Below are 13,539 nucleotides of genomic sequence, written 5' to 3'. Positions count from 1 at the left end.
TTGGAGGCCCTCTCAAATAAGTAAATGTGAAGAACAACCTTTGGGAAAATAATCCATTATTCGATTTGTGAAATCTGAATTTAAAGAGATTTGGTTCTATTTTTGTAACATACACACATAAAAAGAGAGAGATAGAGAAAGAGGAATTAGGGTATTATACCTCTATTGAGTAGAGAAATAGTATAAGGGGTTAATATAGATGACGAACAGATAACCGAGATAAGGGAAGGAGCCCGATCAAAACAAAATCCCCTTAATAAGAGGGAAAATAAATCACTGTGTTGAATTTTTCAATGGTCAACCAAACAACATTTACTTATTTTTAATGCACAAATTGATTGTAAAGATTGAAGTAAGGCTTGTATCTTTTAAAATTCAGCAAAACATGGTAAATGCTTTTTAAGGTATATATATATATATATATATATATATATATATATATATATATATATATATATATATATATATATATATATATATACTAGCAGTGCACCTGCGCAAAGCGGCGGGGCGTGTAAATTCTTTCAGTGATATGTTTCCTCTACAAAAATGTTATGTTACAAAAGAAAGTACACGTCGAAGACAAAATAATCAAACTATGGTGTTATTTGGGAAATGAAGTCATTTTTTGTTCCTGGACGGTGGACTTTATAGTAGAGGAGGGAGCAAAGAGGTATATGCGATTGGAGGGATATTTGAATCAACATGCTAAATTTAAGGATATCTAAAAGGGTTCAAAATTTGAATGAATCCGAGATTTGAGGAAACCATATCAAATTGTTGAGAAATATAAGGAGATTTGATGATAAATATTTGAATTCAAAATATGGTTAAAATTTAATATTATTTTATTAATGATTACTTGTACTATCAGCTTCATCATTTGGACGTCTTAAAAAAATATTATTATTATAATCAATCTATTTTTAGAAATAGTTAGATTTCTTTTATAAGATAGTAATATATATATATATATATATATATATATATATATATATATATATATATATATATATATATATATATATATAATCTAAAGGACTTAGGAATAGTAACTTTTGTGGCTTTAGATTTTTGATACAAATTTTTGATGAATTTGATACTTTTCATACTTGAAGTGAAAACTTTTGTATTTTTATGTTTTGATTAAGTTTAATACCTTTAGGTTTTCACCACAAATCTTTAGTGACTTTGATAATTTTCCTCCTTACAATAAAAACTTTTACATTTTGGTGTTTTTGCCATAAATTTTTAACGACTTTGATACTTTTCGTCATTGGAATCAAAACTTTTACATTTTAACATAAAAAAACACAAAAAACCTCATTTACACTTTTGCTACCATATTATCCCAACTTTGGCAACTTTCACTCTATTGTCACAATATTTTTGGATTTTCTCTACTAGTGCCTTTTTTTTTGTACATTTTTAACATCTAATTTTAGGACCTGTTGATTTTCTCCCCTATTTATGGTGATTTACACTTTCATCACATATTTTTTAAAATTTATCGATTTTTCCCATATTACCCCAACAGCGACATAACCGCATGTTCTTTGCTAGTTTGTTATAAAATCCTAGCTCGCCACTATATTGTTTGTCCGGTTTTACGCCCATTTCCTGCAGTGGAAATGGTTAATATTGAAACTCTAAAGAGACGATATGATATCGTATTATTCCATATTTAGTTTTGGCGTGGGGCTCACAGTCCCATTTTTGCAAAGGATATAAAATTAACCAAGGGAATGCGAAACATCTCCATATTTGCAAAAACATCCATTTTGTTGTTCACAACGCCAATTTCACAAATTGTTGTAAATATGTATACAAGCTATATGAATACCTTTCATGATTATAAAAATTACATTTTCTTTTTCCCTCCGTCATTTTCGGTAAGAGGGAATTAAAATTTCCAAAATAAATACGTCAATTAAGAACTAAAATGAGAGTATGTTAGAGGTGTAAACACATGAGGTGCCATATGATCAATCAAGTTGAAGTCCTTTTCTTTGAGATGCATGTAAACCACCCAATCACCATTCTTTTTTGCACTTGGCATTGTTGTTATGTATCCTGTTCGACTACCCCATGGGAAATGATACGAACCAAAATCTGGCTTTCCCCACCCAAAATCCATATCTTTGATAGGTAAACCTTGTCCAGCCGACACAACCACAGCCTCACCTTCAGACTTTTTTAGCCCAAAATATATCCTCGCAACTGCTGGATTTGGTCGATGCATTTCTACCCAATCAATCAATTCTCTAAAATGTTCTTCGTTGGTTGCCTTTGAGACAAACTTATGAACCCCTTCTGCCACTTCATGAAGTGGCATCGCTTTGAGATCATCATTGGTGGCCATACCATATGGTATTGATAGTACATTTCCGAAGTGGTTTTCTAACAAAGATGTATTTTTCTCATCACTTTCAGCCAGAAAGCGACGCCCATTAACGACAATGCCCATTCTAGAAGTTGTATCGGTAGCTTTATCTCCTCCATGTGCTAATAATTTCCACACAAACGACGTGAAAGAAAGGAGTTTGCTTATTTTGGTTTCCTTTGTGCTCGCTTCTTGTTGAAGTTGTTGAATTGATTCAGCATGAATATAGTACATACGACCAAGAAGAGGCTCTTCAAAGGAGGATGGTGGAGGGAGGGAGGATGCGGGGATGTATAGATTATCAATGGCGGTTGTATAACAGGGTGGACGACGTGGATTCAATACTGAAGGTCGAAATGATGGGATGCTGGAGATTGTTTCCAATCGTGCATACTGAGCCCATGCAACTAAGAACATGTTTATTGAGTAAGCATCGGCCACTTGATGATGAAACGCACCTGATATTATTATTGATCCACAATTTAACTCTGTCGCCTGTATTCAATGAAAATGTTGTTAGCGATTGTGTATGCGATGATTTGTATTGTAAAGCGTAATGATCTCGTAATTACTTGTTATAGCATGATGTTACTCTCATGTGGATGTGCGTGAAGATATATAGAAAATATATAAATATAAGGACTTCCATTTGATTGTTCTTTGGTAAAACGTATTTTCACAAATGGAAATTTTATGATTTATAGTTTTATAATTTCGAAAATACATATTCTAATATTCTGTTTGGAGTTGGGGCACTAAACTTAGATATTGAAATATTGTTTTCTTAATAGAGACGTAAAGCAATTCGTTTTGAAAATAATGATACTCAAAATTGAAATTAATTAAAGTGTTTATCGTTTTCGCACACATAATCATTATAATAATACGAAGACGTTTTCTTAAAAAAGTACATATCGTATTCAATATTTCTTAAAGTTGCTTTGATGTCAATATCTTAAAAAAATATCGATCACCAACAATGGTTAAATCAGTAAAAATGTTTTTTTTTTTGTTTTAAATATAATCTTCAAAATTTTCATTCAAAAAGTATTTATTAAAAAAAAAAATGTAACAGAGTTTGCCCTTCAATATATATTATATAATATCTATCTCAAATATTGTTGTTCCATTTAGTGTAATTAATTTTACTTGAAATATGTATAACAGTATGGGATATAACTTGTGTCTTTTTTGGAAATTAAACATTAAAAAATGAGTTGGTGAAATTCGAATGCAATACCCCCCAACTTTTAGATACTCTGTCCTTCGAAAACAATTAATTTATTATATATTCGAAAATAGATTCGGCTTCTAGTTATCCAAGTCTACGTGCGTTGCTTTACCAAACTTAGTAAATTAACTGCCAAGTTAAACCAGTTTCGCATGTTCATCCATACTGTATATTCCATAATAAGTCGAACCATAATTATTTGAAACCGAATTAATTATGTCATCTTATAATCACCCTAATTTCATATCGTTAAATCCCAAAGAATCCGAGTGATAACATAGAAATAGTTAAATTTACCTGAATTGCAACCACACCACGATTTATCTTTGGAACCAACTTCCCCTTCACAGACTCATCAGGGTTAGCGAAATCCAAGTCTTTCAGGTCGATGTCTGCATGCGCATGAACGAATTCCACCCCATAGTTGTTGCATACAACCTCTGGTTCTCCATGGCTGTTCTGGACAATCTCTCCGGCCAGAGGGTAAAACGTCGATAGTACTCCAGCCAGCGACGACTTAATGGTCTTCACCACAGTCTCCGGTGACATGTCAGTGTTGTTCTTTTTCTTGTAACAGAAAAAAAGTCCGGCTTGAATCGGTGGTAGAAGCAAGTCAAGGTTCGACAAGGGGAGCCAATGGTTGCTTTCCAGCGTGACAGCTGCTGAAATAACCTCTCTATCTTTCACTGTCACTTGATAGTCTTGGAGGTCGGCGTCCTCATTATAGCGTAGTTCTGACGTGTGGAGCTTAGAGAGTTGAGTATGGTAATGGTTAGCAGTGAGATTTGAGTGAGTTGCATGTAAAAGATGACGGGAAACAATAGCATTTTGACTGTATGTGTTTCTGTATAGATGAGAATAGGATGAGGGAGGCGATGGTGTTGTTGGTGATGGTGTTTTAGGGTGGTAGCGGAAGTCGTGAGATTCAATGGGACTAGTTTGGTGAAACCACCTGCTATTTGAGATAAGGAGACCTTTAGATCTCCTAAGGGCAAGGAGGTGATAATATTTTCTCATATTCATGACAGAAGAGAAGAGAAGAGTTGGAGGTTTGTATGTTTGACAATGAGGAATGACAAGAATCCATGGTTTATTTATAGGGAATGGAGATTCAGGCTTATGGCCAACAATTTAAAATTTTGCATGGGGAAATGGTCCAACATGATTTATGTGAACACACATATACCTTTATTTTAATGGATCTTGTGTATCATCCTTGCCCACTTGGTTCAAAAGATTAACTATAAAAATAACTTAGTCAAAATACCCTAATGTGCCCACAATAAAAATGTAACAATGAACTTGGCACATAATTTGATAAATAGTTGATATTTTAAGAGGTAGATGTTACTTTCTGTTACTATGCGATTTTTTTCTTGTGAAAGGTGTACTGCCCATTGATAATTTGTTTCCCTCATTAATCACCGATTGTTTTAGGTTGGTACTTTTTTATGAAGAGAAGACAAAGATCATAACTAGATTGATCATCTATTATTAATTATTATTAACCAATAATAATTTAAATGTTAATATATTTTTCGGTATACTTTTAGTTATTGGGTTTTTTTTAATTTATATTTGTCATTTCAACTTGTTTAACCGTATACATTTAATCTTTATGATCGTTTACTTCAGCAAAGCAAAAAATGATTTTATAAAGTAATGTATTTCAAACTTTTTACGCATTTAGTCCTTAATATTTTTTTACAATTTAGTCGTTAATATTTTTTTGTAGCAAAATAAGTTCTTGTTATTTTTTTACACATTTAATGACTTATTTTGCAAAATAAACAAATAAATAAATATAAAAAAATAAATGTGCAAAAAAATATTATATACTAAATGTGTATAAAGTGAAAAATATATTAACCTATTAAGTTATTTTTCGGTTGATCTAAAGTACCTGATTATAAAGACTGAATGTATATAGTTAAACAAGTTGAAAGAGTAAATATAGACAGAAAAAACCCAGTAAACAAATATGTACAAATCAAAATGTATATTATACTATTAAGTCATTATCTTGTTATTAATTCAGAGAGACCAAATAGATTTAGCTATAAAATATACAAAATAGAAATAGGTTTGGAAAAATACAAATGTTATTAATTCAAGGGGCCAAATGGATTTGGCTAAGATATACAAAATATAAATAGGTTTGGCAAAAATACAAACATATACAATATGTAACCAAGTGATAGGCATGCGTTTCACATGGACACCAAGATATTAATCTTACAAATAGATTTTTAAAAGTTAAGATTGGAAAATTATTGGAACAAAAAATGTAAATTTGAGACAACAACAACAACCTTAAGTAAATTCAAATATGTCAACTTACATAGGAAAATTATTTTAAAATGATGATTTAATTTCAATAGCATCAATTATGTTCAGTGTATCTGATACATATCATGTTTGGTGTAAAACTCCAGGACACAATTGTATACAATATATTCCTTGTACGTGGGACAATTTCGATAACATATATTTTGCTTATTAGTTTCTTTATATAAATTTAAAGATTTTATAAATGAAATTAAGTTTTGAAAATTTTAACTTAAAACCCATATATATTAAAAAAAACAAAGTAACAAAAAAGAAGACATTTATGAAAGAAAACCCAACAAACCGGAAGTTATTTGCTCATTCTTCCATCAACTCATCAATAAAAATCGTCTTTATTTTAATATTTTCTTTCAAAAAACATTTCAAATAAATAATAAACAATATAATATTGTTCTCAATCAAGATTGAATTCCAAAAAGAGTTGCTTGTAACAAAATGGTTGGAATGTAAGAAAATGTATTAATATCTTTCACTAAAATACACCTTGAAGTTAACGATCATTTATGGTTGCGAAAATATTAAATGATAAACCGTCATCCTGATAATGATAATATGTGATATCTTTATAAATAGAGATTATAAGTTGACAAAACTATAAAATTGATCCATGGTATTCAAAAAAGTTTGGATAACATTTAAAATGTTTTCAAACTTGAATGAAAAATCTCAAATTAAGAATATTTTTTTTTGGTTTTGATCCTTGAATGACTTGAAAAGATTGTTTTCTCCTTTTTATTTTTTTTATTTTGTATTTTTTTTATATTTTTTTAATAATTTATTAATTAAAAACTAAAAATGAAAGAATTGGGCCCAACCTCTCTCTCTCTCTCTCTCTCTCTCTCTCTCTCTCTCTCTCTCTCTCTCTCTCTCTCTCTTCAACCTTCAACGCTTCCAAATCAAACTCTCGCAAAACACACATACATTTGACACATATCATGTTTGGTGTAAAAATTCATGACACTATTATGTACAATATATTCCTTGTACATGGTATAATATATGTGGGACAATTTTGGAAACATGTATTTTGCTTATTAGTTCTTTCTTTATATAAATTTGAACATTTTTTATATGAAATTAAGATTGAATTATTTAACTTAAGACCCATATATTAAAAAAGTAATAAAAAGAAACACAATTATCTAAGAAAACTCAAGAAACCGTAAGTCATTTGCTCATTCTTCCATCAACTCAACAATGAAAGTCATCTTTATTTTAATATTTTCTTTCAAAAAGTTATTCAAATATATAATATACAACAAAATGTTGTTCTCAATCAAGATTAACATCGAAAAGGAGTCTCCTCTAATCAAAATGGTTGGAATGTAAGGAAATGTATTAATATCTTTTAGTAAAATACTCCTTGAAGTTAACATCATTTAGAGTTGCAAAAATATGAAATAATAAACTATCATCTTGATAATGATAATATGTGATATCTTTATAAATATAGATTTTAAGTGGACAAACCTGTAAAATTGGTACTTCTGGCATTCAACAAACTTTGGATAGGGTCCAAAAAGTTTTCAACTTGCATGGAAAGTCCAAAATCAAGAATTTCTTATGGTTTTGGTCCCTGGAGGACTTGAAAAAACTGTTTTGCCTTTTTATTTATTTATTTATTTTTTTTGTATTTTTTTATATTTTCTTTAATAATCTATTAATTAAAAATTAAAAATGAAAGAATTAGGTCCACCCACCCCTACCAATACTCTCTCTCTCTCTCTCTCTCTCTATATATATATATATATATATATATATATATATATATATATATATATATATATATATATCCTTCTACAATACCTACTATTCAAACTATCACAAAACACACATACATTTAACATAAACACACAAATCGATTTCTGGATTTTTTAGGAATAACAAATAACATAAACATACACAAATTGATGGCTGAAGGAATTGACAGAGGAAGAAGCAATGTATTTAGGTTTAAAATTAGATGTCATATATTTGGGTTGTGTGGATTTCGATCTGGTATTCTACTTTTCCCTATGGATGAAGAAGCAGTAAATTTGGATTATGTTTGTAGGAAACGAAAATCACAAAGCACAAATAGATATGTATTTTTGGTGATGCTATAACCAAACGATGTTAATGGTGGTGTCTATGGATGGATATCCAGGGAGAGGAGGAAGACGCTCTTGCTCCCCTTGATTTCAATTCATCATCGATGATGGATCTCCTAAGTTCGTCATCGTTCTAGGTGAAGTTCATCAGGTGTGTTCTAGTTGGTGTTCATCGGAGCCCATCATCATTTCAGACGTTGTTCTTCGGGTAGAGTTTTGTGTGTGGTTTTAATTTCAAATATGGCCTTCTACATCTTCATTTTAGATCAGGAAAGAACAAACCCACATTCAAGCATAGTAACCTTTTTTTTCATGTGTAAATTTGAGGACAACATCATCATTATGTAAATTCAAATAATTCGACTTACATGGAAAATTATTTGAAAATCATGATTTACTTTCAATAGCATCATTTATGTTTAATGCATTTGACACATATCATGTTTGATGTAAAAATTCTGGACACAATTATGTACAATATATTCCTTGTACATATCATAATATATGTTGAAACATATATTTTGTTTATTAGTTCTTTCTTTATATCAATTTAAGCATTTTTTATATGAAATTAATATTTGAATTTTTTTTAACTTAAAACCCATATATTTAAAAAAAAAAAGCGTAACAAAAAAGAAACAAAATTATGAAAGCAAACCCAACGAACCATAAGTTATTTGTTGATTCATCCATCAACTCAACAATGAAAGTCGTCTTTATTTTAATCTTTTCTTTCAAAAAATATTTCAATTAAAAAATAGACAAAATAATGTTGTTCTTAATCAAGATTGAATTCGAAAAGGAGTTTCTTGTAATCAAAATGGTTGGAATTTAAGGAAATGTATTAATGTCTTTTACTAAAATACACCTTGAAGTTAACATAATTTAAGGTTGGAAAATATGAAATGATAAACCATCATCTTGATAATGATAATATTTGATATCTTTATAAATAGAGATTATAAGTTCACAAAATTATAAAATTGGTCCTTGTTGTATTTTTTTCGATACGGTCAAAAAAATTTCAACTTGCATGGAAGGTTCAAAATCAAGAATTTCTATTGGTTTTAGTCCCTAGATGATTTGAAAAGACTATTTTGTCCTTTTATTTCGTTTTTTTGTAATTTTTTATATTTTCATTAATAATTTATTAATTAAAAATTAAAAATGAAAGAATTGGGCCCACCCCACCCCTACTGATACTCTCTCTCTCCCTCTCTCTCTCTCTCTCTCTCTCTCCCCTTCTTCAATGCCTGCAAATCAAACTCTCATAAAACACACATGCATTTAACATAAACACACACAAATCGATTTCTAGATTTTTTAAGGAATAACGAATTACATAAGCATACACAAATTGATGGCTGAAGGAATTGACAGAAGCAGAAGCAATGCATTTTTGTTTGAAATCGCATCTAATGTATTTGGGTTGTGTGGATTTCGATATGCTATTCTACATTTCCCCATGGATGAAGAAGCAATGAATTTGGGTTATGTTTTTGCAAGAAACGAAAACCACAAACAGATCTGCATTTTTGGTGATGCTAAAACCAGACGACGTTAATGGTGGTATATATGGATTGATCTCTGGGAGAGAGGAGTAAGACGATGTAAGTTCCTGAAACGGATCTTACCAGTGATCAAACAATCAACACAATCAATAATAAAAAGAACAAAGTAGAAACAGAAATCTAAACAAGCTTGCACATACTTCTATTAGCAAAAACGTCTGGTACAACTTATAGAATAGCAACTGAAAACTCTGTGGCATCAACAACCATAAAATGACCTAGCAAGCCTCTATTTATAGTGGACCTGGGCCGGCCTTAGGTTTACAGCTGTAATCAGGCTTACGACTGTAAACTCACAGCCTGGACGTAAACACTACATAGAGTACCAAAAATGCATATTGATACAAAAGAACCTATTACAGTGAAAGCCTAGACCAAACCATTAATTAGACCCTTCAATCTCCCCTTGGTTTGGTGCTAGCTTGAAGTTAATCTTTGTCAACAATCATCACATCTTCTTGCCCCATTGCCCCATTCCACATGCGCTTGTTTATTATCCCAGCTACCATAGAGGTGTATTCTTTCACGGCTGACTCAAATATCTCCTCATCAACTTTAATCTGATAAAGGCTTAGATGATGAATGTCTCATTTAACTGGTGATACCCGGATCTTAAGTCTATCTTCGAGAAGTAGTTCACCCCTTGAAGTTGGTCGAACTGATCGTCAATGCGAGGCAGAGGGCATTGATTCTTGATTGTAAGTTTATTCAGCTCGCGGTAGTCTACACATATATGGAATGATCCATCCTTCTTCTTTACGAACAAAACCGATGCTCCCCAATGTGAGAAGCTTGGTCTTATGAAAACTTTGCTTAGGATTTCGTTAAGCTGGATGGATAATTCCTGCATTTTAGAAGGTGCAAGACGGTAGGGAGATTTGGCTACGGGGGTAGCTCCGGGGATTAAGTCAATTCGAAATTCGACTTGTCGTTTGGGAGGCACCCGTGGCAGATCATCAGGAAATACATCGGAAAAGTTGCAGACCTTGGTAATGCTCGCGATGTCTTTCACTTCTTGCTTTTTGTATACCACGTAAGGTAAGAATGCACAGTACTCCTTACGAAGGTATTTCTGTGCCTTGATGCAAGAAATGATCTGAAGGTTCGTTCCAGATTTGTCACCGTAAATAACAAGAGTTTTGTTAGTTGGCAAGTTCAAACGTATAGCTCTTTCATAGCATAGGATGTCGGCATGGTTGGGGCACAACCAATCCATGCCTATTATGATGTCAAAACTTTTGATAGAGACCGGCATAAGGTCTATTGAGAAAGACAAGTCATTTAAGGTAAAGGTACATCCTATGTATATATCATTGGTGGATTCGGATTTCCCGTTATCCATTTCTACTGTGAAAGTTTCCTTTAGTGGTTGGGAGTTTTGATTTAGTAGATGTTTAAAGTTATGGATCACGAAGCTCCTCTCAGCACCACAATCAAAAAGAATGCATGCATAAGTATTGTTGAGAAGGAACGTACCCGTGACCACTGCAGGGTCTGCCACCGCTTCTTTGTGACCCAATGCTAATTTTCTCCCAACCCCACCGGCATTTCTAGCTTTTGGACAATCTTTCTTGAAATGCCCCACATCACCGCATTGGTAGCATGCTTGACCTTCTCCAGCTGCAGGTACTTGGTTAATGGGTTGAGGTGGTGTTCTACAAAATCGGGCAATATGCCCTTTGTTGTTATAGTTACGACAGTGCATCTCTGGGCAATTTCTAGTGTGGTGAAAATTGCACTTGTTGCGTATAGGGAGGTTACCAGCATAGGGTTTAGTTGGTGCTGGGTTGTTAGGGGCAACAGCAGGCACATTAGTAGGTATGGTAGCAGGTACAGTAGTAGCATGGAGTGCCACTATTTGTTGCTTTTTGAAGGTTCCAGAGGAGAGTTGCCCTTCCTTTTGTTCCAACCCTTCTTTTTGTTGTTGTTGTTGTTCTCCCTAGGTTGTTCTGTGGCAGTAACCACAAAGTTTTGACGATTGTCGTGGTCAATAAGTGATTGTGCCAGTTCCTTGGCACTATCAAAGCTAACAGGCTTAGATGCAATGACACTTGTCTGTATATGGGGAGACAGTCCCCAAATATACCTTTCAATCTTTTTGCTCTCTAGAGCAACCATTTCTAGACACCGAATCGCCAAGTCACAGAATCGATTCGTGTAAGTTGTTATGTCGGCACCGGCCATAGTAAGACCCCATAGTTCTTGCTCTAGTTTCTAAATTTCCCCTCGCGGGCAGTATTCCCGCATCAACATAGTTTTTATGTTATCCCAGCTTATAGTATTAGCCACTATCAAAGTCAGTGACTTAACATGGCCATTCCACCATGTTAGGGCCATATCTGAAAAAGTACAGGCAGCGAATTTAACCTTGCTACCCTTTGAACAGGAGCAAATTTCAAAGATTGCCTTTGTCTTCTCTATCTATTGCCTTAAAACTATCACTCCTCCAGTTACATTAAAGGTCCTGGGTTTGGCATTCGAGAAGTCTTTAAAAGTGCACTCACACGAGTGCTCCTGACCCTCAACATGGTTAGATGGATGTGCACCAGCTCCTGACCCACTAGCACCAAGAGTATTGATATGAGATAAGGCAGCCGCTACAGCTGCCGTGACTGCCGCTTGGAACATAGTAGCATCGAATTGAGGAAGTGGTGGTGGAGGTGGCGTCGGTGCTTCAGTTTCATTGTCACATCTTGGATTCCTACGAGGAGGCATATTTTTCTATAAAAGTCAATAAAAAGATAGTGAGATATCAAGAATGAATATGAATTTGATATCTCTGAACTTAAACACTTAATTCACAAGAAGCTTGTAAAGAATTGGAAATAAATGTCCACTGCAAGTACAACTTGCAACTGGATAATATAAAATGGAGCGGTTATTTTTCAAAGAGTATGAAAATACATGTCGATTGTTTTGGTATATATGTAATCTGTATACTTGACCTTAAACAGGTCTATATTATACCACAATATTGTGAAAGGATCGACATAAAACCGACCTACCTAAAATAAAAAATTTCGCGGTTGTATTGAAAAGTATGAAAAATAACACAGGAACATATCCATAATCCTAAAACTTTGGAATGGAATATTTGTGAAAATTGTAATAATTCTTCTTGAAGTAAAGTTCTTATTATTTTATTGATACTTGATTTTGTACATATCCTGAAAGTAGTCTATACATTCAGTATATTAAACTAGAAAGTAGTGTAAACACTACTTGCGGCGGTTGCTATGACGGTTACTGGGTTCTGCTTCATCTTGCGATTTCCAGTGCCTTTCTTGGGTAGCTTGATGCTCCCTCAGTTCTCTGATCTCTGATTCAACAACATTAAGTTGCCTTTGAAGGGCTTCAGTATGTTGCTGGGTATTTGTCACACCCCGAAACCAGAACGGTGGAATCGTTCGAGGGTGGATGACTTCATGTAGTATCGTAACAATTGAATACATAGTAAACAAAACAATACAACCATCACATATATAATTTACAAGTTTACATTGTTGAAAGGTACTTGTTTCAAAAGAAATTACAACATGATGTTTAAAATGAAATTAAACTAATGCCGCAGCGTCCCTTCTTCAAAAGCTGTAGTTTACCTGTATTACTGAATCCTTGAGAAATACAAGTGGTTTTGAAAGAGTAGATCAGCATTTACGTTGGTGAGTTCATAAGTATTTAGTGACAATGAATATATGAAAAAAAAATGAAAATGTTTTGTTCACGTTAAATGTTCCAAGAAAATCCCATATTTTCTACATAGTAGATGATTGTTTGATTTGTTCCAAAACTGTTATGCAATAGTGCTTTTCATGCCTAAAATAGTAGTTTTTTGTGCAAATCGTTAAGGCATTTGAAAAACCCCGTAAATCAATGTGTTCTTAATACTCCATGTGAGTCTTATAACCATGGTGT

General features: G+C 32.8%; 1 protein-coding gene across 1 annotated transcript; it reads right to left on the bottom strand.

Moving 5' to 3' along the window:
• Positions 1-1,763: 1,763 nt before the first annotated feature.
• On the bottom strand, positions 1,764-4,665 carry LOC145003895 (coniferyl alcohol acyltransferase-like). The gene is made up of 2 exons (XM_078962801.1): positions 3,912-4,665; positions 1,764-2,878 (listed from the first exon to the last, which is right to left on the bottom strand). Exons 1-2 carry the CDS (start codon positions 4,635-4,637, stop codon positions 1,931-1,933), a joined length of 1,674 nt encoding a protein of 557 aa, XP_078818927.1. The 5' UTR covers positions 4,638-4,665; the 3' UTR covers positions 1,764-1,930.
• Between the last annotated feature and the right edge of the window lie 8,874 nt (positions 4,666-13,539).

Source organism: Lactuca saligna, chromosome 7 (genome assembly GCF_052625555.1).
Source record: "Lactuca saligna cultivar CGN05327 chromosome 7, ASM5262555v1, whole genome shotgun sequence".
Lineage (NCBI taxonomy): Eukaryota > Viridiplantae > Streptophyta > Magnoliopsida > Asterales > Asteraceae > Lactuca > Lactuca saligna.
This window is presented reverse-complemented; position numbering and strand designations above follow the sequence as displayed.